This window comes from Gossypium arboreum, chromosome 4 (assembly GCF_025698485.1).
Source record: "Gossypium arboreum isolate Shixiya-1 chromosome 4, ASM2569848v2, whole genome shotgun sequence".
Taxonomy (NCBI): Eukaryota; Viridiplantae; Streptophyta; class Magnoliopsida; order Malvales; family Malvaceae; genus Gossypium; species Gossypium arboreum.
This window is the reverse complement of record NC_069073.1, coordinates 1,826,893-1,847,094: the sequence shown is the minus strand read 5'-3', so window position 1 is coordinate 1,847,094 and position 20,202 is coordinate 1,826,893. Positions and strand designations below refer to the sequence as shown.

General features: G+C 30.8%; 2 protein-coding genes, 1 non-coding gene and 1 pseudogene across 4 annotated transcripts; 2 read left to right on the top strand and 2 right to left on the bottom strand.

Annotated features, from left to right (window-relative positions):
* Nucleotides 1–1,423: 1,423 nt before the first annotated feature.
* On the bottom strand, nucleotides 1,424–5,338 carry LOC108457901 (uncharacterized). Of its 2 annotated transcripts, XM_017757107.2 has the most exons (8): nucleotides 5,091–5,338; nucleotides 4,859–4,929; nucleotides 4,669–4,771; nucleotides 3,255–4,412; nucleotides 3,090–3,152; nucleotides 2,790–3,010; nucleotides 2,332–2,450; nucleotides 1,424–1,834 (listed from the first exon to the last, which is right to left on the bottom strand). In XM_017757107.2, the coding sequence occupies exons 2-8, from the start codon at nucleotides 4,925–4,927 to the stop codon at nucleotides 1,717–1,719; spliced, it is 1,851 nt and encodes a 616-aa protein (XP_017612596.1). In that variant the 5' UTR covers nucleotides 4,928–4,929; nucleotides 5,091–5,338; the 3' UTR covers nucleotides 1,424–1,716. The 2 variants fall into 2 exon arrangements, with proteins under 2 accessions (XP_017612596.1, XP_017612595.1); XM_017757106.2 differs by having other exon boundaries at nucleotides 4,859–5,338.
* Nucleotides 5,339–10,680: 5,342 nt separating this feature from the next.
* On the bottom strand, nucleotides 10,681–12,011 carry LOC108458271 (uncharacterized). Its single transcript, XM_017757603.2, has 2 exons — nucleotides 11,974–12,011; nucleotides 10,681–11,840 (listed from the first exon to the last, which is right to left on the bottom strand). Exon 2 carries the CDS (start codon nucleotides 11,575–11,577, stop codon nucleotides 10,909–10,911), a length of 669 nt encoding a protein of 222 aa, XP_017613092.1. The 5' UTR covers nucleotides 11,578–11,840; nucleotides 11,974–12,011; the 3' UTR covers nucleotides 10,681–10,908.
* Nucleotides 12,012–15,690: 3,679 nt separating this feature from the next.
* LOC128291908 (5S ribosomal RNA) lies at nucleotides 15,691–15,809 on the top strand (annotated as a pseudogene).
* Nucleotides 15,810–15,819: 10 nt separating this feature from the next.
* LOC128292088 (small nucleolar RNA U3) lies at nucleotides 15,820–16,043 on the top strand. The gene has a single exon (XR_008282073.1). It is a non-coding gene; the product is annotated as a small nucleolar RNA U3 (small nucleolar RNA).
* Nucleotides 16,044–20,202: the final 4,159 nt, after the last annotated feature.

Genomic DNA, 20,202 nt, shown 5'->3' with positions numbered 1-20,202 from the left:
ACATGCAATGGACCCTGTTGTCAGAAAAGTTTGGCAACAACATTCCCCTACCATTTGGAGCATATCGATTCATTTCCTTCACAATTGCATGTAGGGGAGCCCGTTGGACAAGTTTGTCTAAACCATGTGCGCTTTACTCGATTCCCATCTAATTCCTTCTTTGTTTTATCTTTACTCGGATGTCACATCGACATTACTAAATTCGATTACCATCTCCTTAACAATTGGAAAGTCGATTATTAAAGCAAAATCTGTTAGTATTATAGTTGTTTCCCGTATGAAAAAAAGGAATGTATGTGTTTCCAACCCTCATCTCTCCAACAAGGTGACAAACAATTCCAGTATCATAGTGAACATTGTCATCGTAGATGCTACATATAAATCAACACTCTTCAAGAGTTCTACGATATGTCCACCGACCTTTAGAAACTTTAAATTATGCTGAGCTTGAAATTTTCAATCTTCTTACAATAAAAAAAATCACAAAAGAATTTACCAAAAGCAAAATCTTAAAAATATTTTTACAAAAATTGCAACAAAAAAAAATAGAGTTAAAAATTTTACCATATTAACAACATAATTTGCAATATGTCCTTCCTGAAACTTTGATGCGACCATTTTTCCTCAAGAAAAGAAGTTCAAAATTGAGTGGGGTACTTATATTGGGGAAGTCAACTACCATGGTTTTTTATTTTCACTTACTAAATAAGTTGGTTGGGACAGCAAGAAATAAATTTCCTAGTTAAATTTCAAATCCCTAAATTCAACACTTATGCTTGTTGAGGTATCGCTGATTGTACTTTACAGTATTTCCCTTCTAACATGCAATAACATGCAAGCATTTAAGTATTGTAATGATTTGATAAAACCCTATATCATTGAGACATCCTTAAAAAACATATTTAGGAAATAATTTTTGAAAAATTATTATAATAAATAATAAAAATTTTACAACTTTTAAGTAAAAAAAAACCAAATGTGCTGTCAATTTTTCAGTATTATTAAAATAAATTTCAGCAAATAGATGTGATTTTGTTTTAATTCTTTTGAAAAACAGAAAATACTAAAATGAACTATTTGGTTGATAGTTTCAAAAAAGTTTTAAAAAGTGAAAATAAAAAATGTATAAAAATTAAAAACGACAAAAATGATTTAAATGCATATAGATGATTCCAACAATTTTTTTATTTCTCATTATTCAATTATGAGAAATTACGCTCAAAATAAGTTTTATATATTTTAAATAAATTATGTGTGTACTTTCGGTTTAAAACTTGCAACATTATTATCCTAGCATGCTAAAATACGTTTATCTTCTTATTTAAAGATTAAAATAAATTATAAACAATTTTAAATATTGTATCAACCTCTAACTATTAAACTTAAAACCATGCATAAGTGTATTTGAAAATGGCACGAACAGTTGAAACAAAATTTTATTTTTATTTTCAGATTCAGCAAAAGTGTATTAAAGAACCTCAGACTGCATCAATTACAATCCTAAAATCAAGTTCTGCCCCTATGCTCATAAAGCCCAAAGGCTTACAAATAAAAATTGAAAAAAAAAAATGGCCCCAGTTCTGGTGTTAGAATTCACAACCCTTAAAGGCCAAAATCAATCTAATAACTAGTTTCCATAATGAACATAGATGTTTGTAGGATAAGACTATAGATAGCAGTAAGAAAGATCAATTTAGAGTAGGAGCCAAAGTTAAATCAGATTAGCGAACATGCTACATTCTCCTTTGACAACATGAAATCACATGTCGAATATATGGAAGCAGCAGCTGCCCTGACAGCCAATTCCCTGTCAAAGCTGTCCCCACTCCCTGATCTGCATCACAACATATTCATCTCTATCATGTAAAATGATTCATGAATATCAATATCCATCACTAAACACAAAATGCAGGAACATGCAGAAGAATATAATGGAGCTAGCATTCTCAGATGCCTTGGTGGATTTTGTGTTTAGTGATTGATAGTAACCTAAGCTATATTAAGCTATATATTAGCATATATAGAATGTCCTTCTTGGGGGTTTGCAATCGGCCAAATATAAAGGCTAAGGGTTGATATGTATCTGAGGCCAAGGATTGATGTCATGTACTGTGAATGAAAGTGCAAAAATGCTTTAAAACTTAGCAGGGAAGCAAAATTTTGAGGACTTGAATGATGAGCAAGCAACAAACTACTTTTGGACACCCAGTTCCAACATTTTTATATTTCATAAAGAAATTATTAGTCATGGGAGGTTCCAATGGATATAAAAATCTATAGGCATACCCGATCATCGTAATAAAGAAAATAAGAATAAAACTTCACTGAAACCTGATATTATTTGCCGGTGCTCCTTGTTGCGGTAAACTGTAAAGCACGTTCCAGTGCATATGTTGCAAGCCCTGGTCACAATGCAGTTGCATCCCTTTTATTTGGTTGGACCAGATTTCCTGGAATTTAAGTGGGAAAATAAGAAGCATCATGAATACATGAAGGTTCTACTTAAAGAGTGAACAGATTGAGAAGAAAACAAAACTTGAAGAGGTAAAATTCAATTAAGTAGCATACCGACCGATGAATGACCTATTTTCAAACAACACCAAAGGTGCTTGGCTGTAATAAAAGGTATGAGCATATCATCCAACTCTCCTATTTACAAGGGATTATTGATAAAAGAATATCTAGGTTTAAATCGGACACTCAACTACTAAACTAGTAATAGAGAAAGTTAGCATAGTAATCTTCTAGGTTTAAATAACGATAAACATGTCAAGTTGTCTGCAACTTACAAGCTGTTTCTCTTCTTCAGAGAGAGCTTTATCCATCTGATCAAACAGTGAACTCCATCTTGCTATATGCATATCAGCAGCAGCATCTTGCGAAAACCCATCAGCAGAAGTTCTGGCGGTATTATGATCACCCCCTTTGTTAGAGGAGAATTCTTTTGATATTAAAAAAGGTAATTCTGTAGTAATTACAGCTCGCACTTTCTTCTTGCTACGTCGCAATGCTGCAAACACAAAGCAGAATACACAAAACGGGAAATACTCATATCCTATCTAAGAACAGTTTGACTGATGGAAAAATACCTGAAAGACGTCCTTTAATATCTTGATGAAGAAGTTCCAACCATTGAGAAGCAACAGTGGCAGCTGAAACATCAACGTGCCATTTATTTCAGTTAGGGCATTCTTTTCTTCATCACGGTCACCATAAAAACATGGATCATCTTTATAAAAAATACAAATTCTCACCTTTTATGGAAAGAGAAGAGGCACTGTTAAAGTTCGTTGATTCCTCATTTGACAAAGAGCTAGCATTCTCAGATGCCTTAGTGGATGATGACAACTTCAGTGCTAGTGCATCATCCTCACTGACTTGGTCTACCATGCTTGAATCACCATCTCCACTTATTTCCTCTGAATTTGAAGAAATCGGCTGATGCATTGGCACTAGATAACCTCTTGCTCTCTTGTCCATAGTTGTAGCATTTGGAGGCCCATCTTCATGGTAGCAACTGAGATGATGAAAACCTGAGTCATCCATATTTCCATGATCCATCTTAACATCATCATCTCTGGTTCCACTTTTGACATGACTTGCCTGCTTGCTTTCTGAATGCAAATTTTCAAGTTTTTCAGACTTCACTAAGGCCTCTATTATGGAATGGACCTGTTTCCGATTTCTAACATGATTTATAATCCCAGGGTTTAATCCATTGAGCAGTCCACTTGGGGCAGCAATTTTTGTGAACCTGTCTACCTGTTCTTTCTTTGCAAGCTCCATCTTCTTCTTGAGCACATCATTCTTACTTTTCCTCCCACGTTGCTTGGGCATCGGTATTCCCCCATGAGATGATGATAGTACACCATTTTGCATAGATACGCCTGCATGGGATGATGAGAATAGACCACTTTGCATTGATATACCCCCATGAGCAGATGAAAGGAACCCATTTTGCTTCATCTCTTTCCAAACTCTTAACGAGTCTTTCTCCTCCACTGGACCAATAGAACTTCCACACTCTGAAACATCCTTTGGCTTCATATTTTTGACATGTTTGTGACGAGTTAAATCATGGTTTACCGAGCTAGAAACATCTTTCGCATTCAGATCCAAGCGAAAGCCTTTCGAGGTTAGACAATTACTCTCTTGTGAACATGGTCTTTCAAACTTTTCTTCATATTCCGGGTTGTTATCACAGGATTCGGTTATAGCAGTTGGAATGTCAGTGTTAAGATCAAGAGGCAGACAGATTGGAGATAATTTTTCCCCTTCAGCAGTTCTTTTGACTTGAGAACCAAAGTTGAAAGTTACTGGAACCTCATTAACTTGAGATACTACTCCACTAAACTGCAATTGCCGACTAGAATCTTTTCTTTTCATAGATTTGGAATTGTGGCCATTGAGTTCTGCAGTATTCAATGAAAGGGGGAAAAAAACAATCTTTTCAAAGATGCAAAGTTGCATGGTAACAAACAAAAACACTTTCATTCTTGTATAACATTACAATTTTTCCCCTCCAAATTCAATCAGAAAAAGAAAAAGGTATAAAATGAAGCTAACAAAGCAATAATCAGTTCAAATGTTTTAAGAAGATAAATTGACCAATAATTCAAATAAATGACAATTCCCCGCCTACACACACAAAAAAGCATGAAAATTTACCCTCAGAGCGGATGACAGAATCAAGATCTCTCATTTTGATTCCATTAAGTGAAACATCATGTTTTCCTTCCAATTCATCAATGCTTCTCTTCACACCCACAGACTAAAAAACAATCCAAAACCATGAAAATTAATAATAAATTTTAAAACCCAGAAAAAAAAATAAGGAAAGAGGAAACACAAACCCAACCTTGGAATCAGATCCAGGCATCAAAAGCAAGCCTTTAGAAACCATGGCAGAATCAGCTTGGTCTTCCATTTCTTTAAAAAAACCCAAATTTCAAATTTCAAATTTCAAAACTTGACAAGAATCAAGAAAAGCTCCCAACTTTGGAACAAACAGAGATTTTGCAGGAAAGGGTATTTGAGATTATGTAAAACTGAATGGAAAATCAAAGAGGAAGAGAGATTGAAGGGTTTACCAAGGACAGATCTGCCGGGTTATATTTGAATGTTAGTTCAAAAATTTTGGATTTGAATTTGTAGGAAAGAGAGGGAGAAAGGAGAGAGAGAGAGGGAGAGCTCCTTTATATGATTAACAAACGATCTTGTCTGGGAATGGGATTTTTATACGCAACTAAATTGAAACTCTTTTTCAATTTAATTTAAACAAAAAAGGGGGATTTTTGCTGTGTTTGAAAGAGGAGTTGCATGAGTTTAGTGGTTGTTCAAATTCAAATACAAGGTTTAATGGAGGGAGATTTATTTAACCCCGACTGCCCATCCATTAAAATTTTGGATATTAATTCTATTTATTATTTTATCTCATTAGTATATTATGATTATATCTACTATTTTTGATATAATACTTAAAGTTATCTAACGTATTCTTGCATTGACAATAATAACCATGCCAATCGAGCTAATAAATTATATATATAGTATATTCGTCTATTTAATTTTTTATATGTCCAAAATTACATTTAAGGCTTAGAATTCAACATTTTCAAATTTTAGGATATCACTTTGATAATAATTAAAATTGTACAATAAATATATTTATAAAAAATTATATTAAAATAAATGAGATTTTAATTAGGTGGGTAAACTTGAGGTTTTAAGAATTATAATGACTTGTATTCAAATTCCGGTATGTATTGATCTAAGTTGGAACTATTAGGCTTTAGATCAAATATAAAAAAGACAAAAAACAATAGGGTAAACTAAATAGATAGTTACCCAACTGTAAAACATTTTATTTTAAGCACCCAAAAACAAAAAAAATTTACAATTTAAGCACTCACGTTACATAATTTGATCAATTTGGTCATTCCTTTTAAAATGATTAAAAGTGGAATGGAAGTTTCTCTTAAATAATAATATTTTAAAAATTACCTTTCTCTGTTTCATCATCATTTGTTCATCATCACCATTCTTCACCGATTCTTCAACGTGAGTTGAAACCAACAGCATCACCCCCATCGCCATCTTCTTCTCTGACACTATGTAGAAAGTAGTTATTCAGTTAGATGAATAGTTGTTGTTGTTAGTAGTAGTTAAGTAAACAATTAATTTTGTCAGTTAGAAGTAATATTATATAAAGAATATCTGTAATCTTATTGAGATTGATGAATTGAATTATTCGTCACTTTCAACTTATGTTCAAGCTTCTTATCTATAGTTCATTAACTTCAGTGCTCATTTTAACATGGTATTGGAGCCAAATTCATTGGCCATTTGAGCTCTTCAATCACGGTCAATTCTTTGTCTCTATTATAGGGGTAAGGTTTGGTGATTGTTTTCTTACGTTTTTTCCTTCCCAATTTGATTAGAAGTCCATTATGGTTAATTTGGATCAGTTAACAACCATTGGCTTCAACCATCCATTATATCTTCATCCTTTCGATACTCTAGGAACTTTGTTTCACATCAATTAGTTCAATTGAAAAATTATAATGTTTAGAGCAAGTCAATGAAGATTGCTTTGTTGTCAAAAAATAAACTTGATTTTGTCGATGGTACTTGCGAGAAGGAGTCTTTATCATCAACTCTTCATTCACAATGGGAACAATGTATTGCCTTTGTGCTCTCTTGGATTTTAAATACCATTCGTCAAGAACTATATGTTAGAATTGTTTTTACATCAAGTGTTATCCTTCAAGTCCATTATTGAAATTTTAGAGCCCTAAGCAAAACAATAAATTGGACCCCTTTTAAAAAAAAATTATAAAATGTAATATAATAAAAGTTGAAAACTTTTTGGGCCCTAAGAGATTAAGCATTTATGGGAAAAAATTAAAAGCCCTAGACATTTAATTAATTTATTTTTGTTTGGAAAATCACTTTAAAAGCTAAAAAAAAAAATTTTTGGGGCCCTAGACGGTTGCACTCTCAAACAATCCCCAGTATCAGATATGTTGCCTTAGTTTGGAAAGATTTGTAAGAACAATTTGATAGTGTTGATGGGTCACATGTGCTTTTTATTTATCGTGAGATTGCTTCTCATAATCAAGGTACTTCCTCGATCTTAGTTTATTTCACACGAATGAAACTCCTGTGGGATGAATACGATACTCTGGTCCCTTTTTCATCTTGTGCTTGTGAAAATGCTCGAAAGAACCTGCAACACATTCAGCAGCAACGGTTGTTTCAATTCTTGATGGGATTAAATAAGTCATATGTTGTTGTTCATAGTCAAGTATTGTTAATGTAGCCATTACCTTTAGTCAATCAAGCATACTCTATGCTTATTCAAGAGGAAGCTTAGTGGCAACATTCTGGAGTGACTTATCCTTCTGAGCCAACAGCTTTATATTCTTCCGATTAACAACAAAGTTCTCAACAAAAGCAGTTCAATGGCATATGCGATCATTGTAAAATTCAATGTCACAAAAGAGAGAGAGAGAGAGAGAGAGTTGTTACAAGTTGGTAAGGTATACGGTTGACTTTAATTTACCAAGAAGAAGTTTGGGCATCCCAACATGGTCAATAATGCTATAGCTAATAGTGGTGATGATGGAATTGCACTTGCTACAACAGTGAATACACCTGTATTTGCACCTATGTTCACTCGGGAACAACATCAGCAGACTTTACATTTGCTAGGTTTTGAATCTACTGCGTTTGTTGGAGGAACAACTCACATGGCAGGTACAAATACTCGATTTAGGTCTTCTTGAAATTGTCTCTATGAGTACAGTCTTTGGAGTGATGGTTTCGTCAACTGCGTATTCCACTACTCTAAATTCTCAAATAATATAGTGATGTAATAGTAAATTCCTTGTATGTAGTGTATGATAAATAACCTCTCATATTCTGTCTTTGTACAAGTACTTCTTCTATTAGTCAAACCTTTAAGTGTATCTAAAAAAGAAGGTTAATTCATAAATTGGTACCTAAACTATGCATTTTTCTCATTTTGGTACCTAAACATTTTTTCTTACAAGTGGTACCTAAACTTTTTCTTTTTCTCCAAATTGATACCTCTGTTAATTCAATCGTTAGTTAAATTGTTAATTCTATTTTTAAAAAAACCACTAAAAATTGACATGTGACAAAAAAAAAAAGACAAAAAGTATTATCTCATCTTTTATATATATTGCTTTTATTTTTTTCTTTCTTTAGAATAAGATCAGGCTACTAATTCTTAATTTGATTAGTTCTTCCACTTCGATCAAATAATTTATTAAAAATTCATAAAAATAAAAAATATTTAAAAAATAGAGAAAATTAGTTCGATTGTTTTTCAGCTTGGTTTAATTGGCCTGTATCAATTTGCAAGTCAATCGATTCAACTTCTATCTCCGAATCAATACCCCAATTGGTCCGATTGGGCATTCTGACTTGGTTTTGAAAACACTGGTTGATCAAGGAAATAACATTTTTTATCTCGTTAGGTCAAGCAAGCAAGTAATGAAGTTTGAAAACAGAATTAATTGCTAGCATCTCAATCTTAGGAGGATGAATTGCAAGCATCATTTATATTATCATTCATTACAAAAGAAGAAATAAAAAAAAGGAAAATAGAAAAAAAAAATAAAGAGAGAGAAATAATGTAAGAGAAAAAAATGAAAGAATTAAAAAATATATTTTTAAAAGTTTATATGCGCGGAAAATTATTATTGGTTGCAATTATTTTTTAAAGATATAATATTTTCGTGTAAAAAGGGTAACTGAAGAATAACTTGGGTATTGCTTGTGACTAAAAACTGTTTAAGTATCAAAATGGAAAAGAAAATTATATAGTTTAAGTACCAAATTATGGGTTAAGCATTTTTTAAAGTATATTTAACAGTTTGACTAATGATGTATTAACTTAAAAAATAAATAGCTGAAGTATCACGTGTGACAAAAAAAAAGTGATAAATAACTTCTCATCTATTTATCATTTTTTACACTCTTTATCGAAAAATAGAATAAAACCTGAAAAATGTGTTAAAATAAATACTAGCTCCACACATGTACCACATTTATATTGATGTATATCGAATAATACTCCAACCAAACGTAATGATAATTATACTTTTACCAAGAATATTCATTTTTTTTATAATTTAGTATTTAATTACGATTTTTCTAAGAATATTGATTTTTCTTATAATTTATAATTTTATTTTATTTTTATTATATTCTTTTTGTTTTAAGGCTAAAATTAAAATAAACAAATTATATTCCTTTCTCTCTTTCCTTTTATCAGTAATTTATTTTCGGTTTTATTTATCTTTTCTTTATCTATATTATTATTTAAGTTTTAATTGAGTAACAACTCGGTTAGAGAAATTATGGACATGCTTTTTTGTAATTAAAATAAGTTATATTATTTAAGATATTTTAATACTTTTAATTAAAAAACAAATAAAAAATATGAATATATTAGAATTAAAGGTGCTCATGAGTTGAATTGAGCCAATTTCAAGTAAAGCCCATACAAGATATTTAGACTAACTTTTCAAGCTCGGCCCAACTGAAAAATGGGATTACTATTTTGCCCATTCTGACCTAAGTTAAAAAAATAAACTCAAATTTGACCCAACTTGCACATATTTTATTTTTTTAGATTAATTTTAAATGCACTAAAAAATGTTAAAATAAAATTTTATAACACATTAAAATTCCATTAAAAAGTATTTATATTAAAAATAGTACCATAAATGTAATAATTTTTTATTATATTAAAAACACAAATAAATATATTAAATATTTTATTGTATTAAATATAATTTTAAAATTTTATATGTTGAGTTGGGTTATTTAATTGGGTAATTTTATTTTAAATTTTGAGCAACGAGTTTAATTATTATTGAATTAGTGATTTAATATAAATATAAATATATATAATTATTATAATTTAACATATATATAATTAACATATATATTCAGATTAGGCTTGGGTAAAAGATTTTGTGCCTCAGGCCAGACTTACATAGAAAATGAGCCTTAAATTTTATTGAAACCTATTTTTTGACCTTCATCTTTTGTCCAAATCCTTTCTTTTTTTGAACGGATCTTTAGGTCTGGATAGGTGACTCTACCCATAAGCAAGTTTAGGTAAGATATGAACCCGAACCAATTGTTGTATTAGTAAAACTTTAATTTAACATTTATACTTTTTAATTTTATTAAAAATAAAAAATAATTGACTAAGTCAATGAATATCAAGTCAACTCAACATTAATATTATTTAAAAAATAATTAATATTATTATAAATCAATATAACAAGTCAACTCAACATTAATATTTATTTAAAAATAATTAATATTATTATAAAAATATTTTTGTTTATTCCATAACTGAAAACATGAAATTTGTTACCCTCCACCCATCATCATTTTCAAGAGCCAAGTGAGGCGCCGACGCCGTCGCTTCGCTTGTGAAGTGCCTGGTCAACATTAGTAGGGATAGAGCTTATAGCTTCAGTGTATAGAATAAGTCATTAAGACTGACTGCCATGCCTGATTGACCACAACCACCTCTTCTTCCGTTGAAGTCCGCATTGGAAGGCACACTGGCGTCATCCTATATCAGAATTTTTTAGTTTGCCTGGAAACTGGTTCTAATGAAATGCTACCTGATTTCCATGTGAAAAGTGCTTGCAAATTATAGGAATTGAAAATGAAATCATCAGTTACAGCTTTCTCTTGATCCAAACATACTTGTATTCTAAGTGCTTCACAATAATGGTTGAATACCACCATTTCTATAAGAATCTGATCTTAATCAAGAGACCCAATTTACAGATTGCTAACAATACATTATCAACAAAAAAATATTTATTAAAAAAATCAAATCATCCCTGTTGTTCAATTCCCCTGCAACAGCCAACAATTCTTGAGCTGCGAAAGAGCAGTTTCCCTGAAACTCTTAACCTTCACTAAACAAAAATGGGTGCACTTTAACCCTAACCCTGAACTCACTTTAGAAGTCTTCAACAAATAACAAGCTGGTGCCAGCCCACACCCTTGGCCCTGCACCACAATCCCCCATGCCCTCGATACCTCTTCCTTTTCATCGCTTTCTTCATCATCTCCTTCTATTTGTTCAACAAATATCACCCCATCAGGCATTGGAGTCTCACCTTTCTCCCATTTTTGCTTCACCGAGACCCAGTTGTTTTCATCGGCTTTTTCCGTCCGGGTTCTCGTCGTGTTGTCGTCCGAGTAGACGTGGACCAAAAGCGGCGATTCCGGCAGCTTCTTGACGATCTCGACCACCGAATCTCTCATCCACTCGTCTATTTTCTCGTACACCAATTCGTTCCGTTTCTTCTCTTGTTGTTTCGGCAATGGTTGAAGGTTTACCTTAGACGTCGAGATCTTCTTCGTCGACGTTCTTGGTTTCGACGATTGTGGATTTGAAGCCATAAAAGAACATGGGCGTCCATTTGGGTTATGGAAGTTGAAAAGACCGGGCGATTGTTGGCGTCGAAGACAAACGTTTCCACCACAACCAACACCGCCCAATACCGCCATTGTTGATCCCCTTGTTCCCCTGTGAAATAGATTCAAGTTCGACCAAGGAAACAATTATTAAAAAGAACCTGGGATTTTAGATTGGAGGAATGGGGTATGATTATATATATATATATAAAGAGAGTAGAGTTATTATGCGGAGAATCAGAAAAGGCGTGTTGGGTTAAAGATGTTTTCTTCACTTCAAGGCTGTTTGGCTTCCACGAAATTCCAACCCAACCTTTGATTCTCTACTCCCAATCCTTACGGGCAATTCGTGCAACCTATTGATTTGGGATAAGATTAAAAACACCCAATCTAAATGGAATGATAAATGGGCTAAATTTTTTGAAAAATAATTATCTATTGGTTGATAGCAAGAGAGTAGAAGATAGGCGAAAAGTAGAGGAAAAATACCCAAGTGGAGGAGGTACAAGAGAAGCGGGTCCTGTTGTGTGATGAAGGCGTTCTCCACGAGGACTGGTCGCATATGACTGTGGGAGAATCAAGATTGTTGAAGTGTGATCGGACGGTTGAAAAGTGGAGAATGCGACAGTTGGTGATGGCACGTGGTTACACGCTTACAATGCATGCAGAGTATAGGCAGGCACACGCACCGCCCTCTTACCAACCGTTTTCTTAAACGTTTGTCACATGACTTCCATGTCAGCAAATATCCTTTTCAACACCCAAAATATTTAAAATGTGCAATAATTATGAAGTAAACAAAATAATGTGTTTTAAATTTTATCTGATTAAGTAGTAAGAAAATATTTGAAAGGTTTTTTAATTATCCTCTCATGTATCGAGTCGGGTTTAAATGATGTTGATATATTTTATATTTATTCAAGTTTAGTCTAACAAAAATATTAGTCTAAACTTTTATCCAAACTTCTTATATTTGTAAAAGATTAACTCAAACTCATTTTAGATTTACTCATATTATTTTTAAATTAAAAAATATTTATTTTATTTTATTTTATTTTAATATTTAGTATTTAATAATTTTATACATTTCTTATTTATTGAAAATTTTTATATGATCATCTTAATATTATTTTAATATAAACATTACATTAAAATAATATTATATATTTAGTATAAGTTTATTTTTAATGTGTTATAAATTACATAATATATAAAAGTAATATAATATAAAGTATTATAAACTTAAAAATGAGTTGGGCTAGGGCCTTGCGGGTTCAAGTTCGAGCTCGAGCTCGACCTTTATTTTAAATGAGTCTAATTTTTTTGTCCAAACCTATTTTTTGGACTTAATATTTTTACCCAAACCCTCCTAAATTTCGAGTGAATCCTTATGCTTGAACTGGTATCCCAACCATAAATAGATCTAACATTTATTTAAAAATCTGGATTTCCTAAAATTATTTTTAAATTTACAGTTAAAATAAGATGGAAAAAATATTAATTCATTTTTTATTATGTCAAGTAAGATTAATATTTAGAAATGTAAGTTTATTTTTAATCAATTCAATCGGATTCAACGCTAAAAAAAAATGAAGAGAGATATTAATTTTTAGAAAAAAGAAAGTAATGGATAAGTAATTGGTTTAATAGGTTCCAGGTCACAACACAAATTTTTTTATTTACGACGTAGGTTGATCAAATGAGTACAGTTTCCTTATTTCTACCTTTTAACCATGACAGTTGATTTAAAAAGGATCTCCACTGTAATAATATCCCACCTTAGATGCTACCTATCACCAAATTTAAGTTAAATTACAATTAATGACATTAATTTTGCACGAGAGTTCAAATTATACTTAGATAAATATTAAATTTATACATGAACTTTAATTCAATGTATAATTCAATACATAAAATTTGATTTGTACAATTATATACATTAAACTTTGATTATGATTCAAATGTATACACGAACTTTTATTTTGAATATACACGAACTTTTATTTTGATTCAATTTACACATTTAAAAATGAATACATCAATTTATTTTTATATTGGATAAATATAATTATTTATGTATGTAATATGTAAATGTAAAATGATATTATATTAATAATAATGTTAGTTAATTATAAAAATTAAATCAAACCAACATGTCATTAATAAAATTGCACAAAATCAAATTTAATGTATAACTTGGCACATTGAACTAAAGTTCATGTGTAATTTTGAGATTTATCTTTTTTATGTTATGAAAGAAAAATAAATAAATAGTATTTTTAAGTAATAGATTATCTATACTATTATTTAAACCCTGATCGAGTTGGTATCACGAGTCAATCGGGCTCCAACTCAATTAGAAAATTACAAAAATATTGTTTCATAATTAAATAAGTTACATTATTTGAGAGGACTTTAGTCTTTTTTCTTTAAAAAAGGGCCAATATATATATATATATATATATATATATATATTTTTTTGCACGTGTTGGGATTTAAACTCATACTATTTGCATTGCTTTAGTTTTACCACTCAATCAAAGTTTTATTTTAAATTATTCTATGCATTTTATTTTTATTATGCAAATTTTATTACTTCCATTAATTGTATACATGGATAAAAGTTGTTGGTTGAGTTAGTTTCATAAGTTAACTCGACACCAATTATTAGTGACAATATCATGATAAACAATTGCAGTGCATTTAGTATTCTTAACCTGTTGTATTTACGTGTTTAAAATCCGTTTTACTCACAATTTAATCTATTTTTCATTTTAATATCATACATATTTTATATGCTTTTATTATTTAGTTTCAAATTATATGTTTAATTATTATTTTATATTATTTTAAACATTCCTTTATGCTCTAAGCACGTAGTTTTCACAGTATGCACATGTGATAGAATTCCTAGTACTACTATTTTAGCACTTTACTAGATCACTAATTCAGTTATAAAATTACAAAATAGCCCTTCTTTTAAGTTATAATTAATATTATGATGATGACACTTTTATATTTTCACACTTTTATATCATTTTTAAATAAAATAATTACAAATTACAAATCAAAGAATCAAACGCATGATCAATAATATTAAAATATAAGTTTGTTACTGCACTCCCTATATTTATTATTGAATAAATTTTGAAAGAAAATATTTTAATATAATAAATTTATTAATTAGATAATTATTTATTAAAATTTAAAAGATTTAAATGGTTTTTTGTACACCATGGCAGCTTACTTCATTTTTAATGACTTTTAAAATTCCGTTTTTTTTTCAATAAAAAATTTAAAAAAAATCAGATTTAAAATTGGTTATTTATAGATTGAAAATGTAAGTATGTCCAAATACAAATGCAATTGGGCATAGTGATGGACACAACATGAAATCGGCTCTAAACAATTCATATGATGCGTCATGTGCAATTATGTTTAGTTGGGTGCTGACTTAAGACAGTTAGACAGCTTGTTGTATGCTTTTATTATTCGTATAAATAAAATAAAATTTGAGCAGCATGGGATCGCATGACCTAATGATTAAGATATTTATCATTCCAGATATGATATGATTTGTGTTTAAGTTGTGTTAAATATATTTGTTGTTTGAATTTTACCTTATTAAATAAAAATGTATCAAATAAATTTCTTTAATTTTATATGCTAGTGAATTAAAAGAAATTAAATGAAAAAAAAATCATAATGAGTCCCTAGTCGACCTCTATGAAAAATAGTCACTTTGAAGAGAAATGACTTTATTTTCATTTCGTAGTAGGCATCGATAATAAGGATAATAGCATAAATTACCCCTATACTTTACAAAATTTATCAATGTGGTACATATGCTTTCAATTTTTTTAATTTAGTACATGTACTTTTTTCCATTCACCACTTCGGTACACCTTCCAAACGATATTAAATTCTTACTCATTTTGACACTTGGACCTTTAATAAGCTGATATGTGGTAGAATGGGCCACACCCATATTTTCCAATAGGCAAACATAAGGGCTTTTTTACAAATTTCCCATTTTATTTTTTTAATGTTTTCCAAAATCCAAAATTGCACCAAAATACAAAGTATTCAAATATGATATTTGGGTTTGATATCAGAGTATTCTAAAACTTATTTATGGGTGTGGCGGTAAAAAATTTGCTTATAACTCCATTAAACACGAGTTCAATCCCTAGACATGTAAATTTTGGGTGTAATCATACGAACACTAATTCACCAAATTCCATCAGAACTTCATAGTTAAGTGTTCTTGGACAAGACTAGTACTGAGATGGGTGACCTCTTAAGAAGTCCTCGTGTTGCACCCCTTTCTTTTAAATGACTTTACTTGAATAGTATTTATTCTATAGGCTTGTACCTCTATTTCCTTTAGCGTAAAAAAGATAGGATCTCACGTTTGGTTGATGTCCTATGACATTGTGATTGGAGCGTGATTAATTCTCTTTTTTAGGGTATTCCTCTCACCATACTAAAGTTGTATAGGATCATTTCCTGCTGGGATCAACTAAGCATGGAATGGTTATAAGATTGTCAGACAGACTTTCCAACTCTTTTACTAGAGAGGAAAGAGAACTTGATTTCCTTTGAAGAACTTGATAATTTAAAATGAAGAACTATAAAGATTAAGGCCTCAAAAGTCGTTGTGACCTCTATTACAGAGAAGGTTCCTCGTTTGTATAAGTCGTCATTGTTAAACTTTCCCTTCCTAAATGGCTTTTTTCAAGGTTCGACGACAATGGAGGAGGCTGATGTTGAGTTTGATTAGGACTTGAAAGATAGTAATGATGGTGTTTGTACAATGCTTATGTTGGTTTTAGATAAAAAAAATGAAGAGGAATTTGAGAAAGCCTTGGTGGAAGGCTTTCATCACCAAACTTTTAGGTAAAACTTTAGCTTACAGAATACTAGTGTCTCGAATCTCCATTCTTTATACTTTGATGGGTAATTTTGAATGCATTGGTATGGGTAATGACTTCTATGTCGTTAAGTTTAATAATGAAGAAGACAGGGCTAAAGTTTTTATTGTTACGATGGTGTTCTCCTACGATGGTTTTGGATAAAAAAAATGAAGAGGAATTTGAGAAAGCCTTGGTGGAAGGCTTTCATCATCAAACTTTTAGGTAAAACTTTAGCTTACAGAATACTAGTGTCTCGAATCTCCATTCTTTATACTTTGATGGGCAATTTTGAATGCAATGATATGGGTAATGACTTCTATGTCGTTAAGTTTAATAATGAAGAAGACAGGGCTAAAATTTTGATTGTTATGATGGTGTTCTCCTACGATGGTTTTGGATTAAAAAAAATGAAGAGGAATTTGAGAAAGCCTTGGTGGAAGGCTCTCATAATCAAAATTTTAGGCAAAACTTTAACTTTCAAGATGCTACTGTCTCAAATCTCCATTCTTTGTACTTTGGTGGGCAATTTTGAATGTATTGATATAGCTAATAGCTTTTATGTTGTTAAGTTTGATAATGAAGAGGATAGGGCTGAAGTCTTGATCAAGAGACTATAGAAAGTTATGGATCACTACATTACGGTTAAAAAATGGCAACAAAATTTTCACTTAGAATTGGCCTTAGCTCTCTCTACTGTGGTTTGGGTTCATTTGTCGAGGCTTCCTTTAGAATACTTCAATGAGGACTGTTTGGCTCAATTTATGAAGTTTGTTGGTAAGTCGATTAAGGTTGACTTTAATACGACCTTTGAACGAGGGGGAAATTCGATAAAATTTGCGATGAATTTGATCTCTACAATCCGCTTATTTCTCAAGTTAGAGTGGGGAACTTTGTTCAGAAAATTAACTATGAAGGAGTGCACACATTCTGTTTTTCTTGTAGGGTTGTGGGTCATCAGACTGATGCATGCATTACTTTAAAAAATAATAATAACCATGGCAGAGGAAAGCTCCATTGTGACTGTGAAGAAGACGAATACTGGAGAGGGGATGTCAGTTTCAGTGGCAGAATACTTTTCTTACGATATGTGGATGTTGGTACAGCGAATTCGCGTTGTTCAAAATTTTTGTGGACCAAATCTAATTCTCAATGTAATTTAGGGAGATAATAGATTTAATATTTTAAATAAGGAAGTAATAGAGGGAGATAAGGTGATGGATGATCCTTCAAATTCCTTGATTGGTATTGTTGGATTTGGTGCCCTAAATGTAGCATATTCGTTTGTATACTTCTAATTTTTTCGAATAGATTGGTTAATAAATTATTTATGAATTACACTAATACCCTTTGTATATTATCCTCACATGGTTTTTTTATGTAAAGAAAAATAGAAAAAAATATTAGATTACTAGTTATTTAATGTTTAACTAATACTAAGTGATATAACGTGGTCGGATCGTAATACGGAAAGACAACTCATATTAGTAGACGAACCTAAACATGTCATTAGTCCAATCAGAAATGAGCAAACTATTGAAAGATTAATATGTCATCTATCAAGTCCAATTGGGTAGATACTTTGTCTTTGTTGGGAAATTTACCCATATTGTAGTAAAAATATGACTTTTTCTATGTATTTGAATGATGAATAAATAAATAAAGTTAATTTTGTATCTCACTATTATATCTTTTGCTTTTCTGACTTTCATGTTTTGCATATATGGTGAAATTGTGACAAACAAATGTTAGTTCATTAATTGTCTATATTCAAATTGATGATAAGTGGTATTGTAAAAATGCTTACATTGCGAGAAAAACAACTTACTTTAGTAGATAATACAAATGAGTTCGTAATTCCCCAAAAAAATCAAAGTGAATATTTGATTCGAATACTTAGAAGGATTATTATGTCTTCTACAATTTCAATTTGGGAGATGACTAGTATTGGCTATCGGAGCAATTGACTCCAGGGGTAGAGACATAGATATACTAATTGGAAGAATGATAAATTGGACTGGATTCAAGTTGAAATAATTCTGAATCCGTTTGTGAATTAATTCACTTGTGACGTTTATGGTGTGACTTATCTAAATACTGAGTTATTCACTGACAATGCATATATAACTCATGTGGTCTGATATAAGTAAAGGTTTATACTCTAAAGATGATCGAATCGATAGCCGGTATGTTGGGTACATAGCTTATGTATGTCATGAAATTACTAGCAAAAATGGAATTCATATTTTGATTAAAGAGTTAATGATATCCTTGCATTGACATTGTGTGTATTGAGAAATATGGAACGTGGCCATGGGTTGCTTGTTCTCGAACAAGTAATTTATCACAGTAATTAGTCATTAAGAAGAAACAATTGTGACAATGAGATAAAATAGGATTGTATTGAGTGAACGGATTTAACTTAAAGGAATCAAGAATATCATATGAGGGTAACACATACATAACGAGGTCATTGGACAAAGCAGTTTGATGAATTGCTTTGTAAATAGTATATAATAAGGAGTTTTCAATCATGATACTTATTGTGGATTGACTTCATGATTAAGTAAGTTGCGAATTATCGGAACGATACTTTTGGACATAAGTGCAATTACTTGAGCTTAATTGTAAATTTCAGATTGGTCCCTTCGCTAGCTCAACAAAAGTTAGATTGGACTGCATTTGAATTAGAAAAAATTTTACAACTTTGGCAATAACTTAATTAAGTTGATTTAGTTTATGTGAAATTAAATTAGGCGATTGTGAGAATTTGTTGGACTAAGAGAATTTGATTAAAGAATTTTCTTGAAAAAATAATTTGGAAAATCTTTGCGATTTTTAAAAAAATAATTTTATCAAGTAAAATTAAATTAATCAAATTAATTAAAATAATTATGATATTTTTGAAAATTAATTTTCAAGTCAGACAATTGCCCAATGGATAATTTAACTTGAAAATTGGACCCGAGATTAAAAATTGAACTCGAGAATCAAAACTCAAGACTAAAACCCAAAAATTGGTTGAACTAGGCCCTATGTTTGAAACTGGGCCGACAGTCCAATCATTGGCTGGACTGGACCGACTGGGTCGTCACTAGCCTGAACCGAACTGACAACAACTGAACCAGTCAAGCCCATTCGGGCAAAACGCCGCCTGTTCAAGGTGCCAAGGGAGTTGTGCTAGCGATGGCATTGTTGGCATAGCGGCTACAACGACGACGATCTGGCAGCCGACGGATGGTCGGTGACGATGGTTCTTCGAATGTAGAGTAAGAGAAAAATTAGACTCCTAGTGGGACTCTATTGGGTAACTTGATTTCAAATTAACTTTCCAAAGATAATATTATTTTAATGGAATTAATATTAACCTAAATTTAATATTTATCTAGATATTAATATGAGATATTAAATTTAACTTAAAATTTATCTAAATAGTATTTTATTAATTTAATATTAATATGAGATTAAATTTAATTTAATATTTATCTAGATAAAATTATATTAATTTAATATTAATTTGATTAATTCTAATATTAGTTGAACTGTCTCTAAACTTAATTTAATATTAAAGAGAGTATGAGTCATTATTCTCATACACTTGAATTAAAGAAAAGTTGTAGAAAGAAAATTCTCTAAAGAAATTATTTCAGAAAATTTCTAGAGATATTCTTCTTATTTACCACTTGAACCTAGAACTTTAAAGAAATTACTAAATTATGAAATTACGAAATTACCCCATTGGAAATTTTGTGAAATGTTTTTTAATTCAAAACGAGCCCACACTCAGCAGACGTGCATTTGAGGA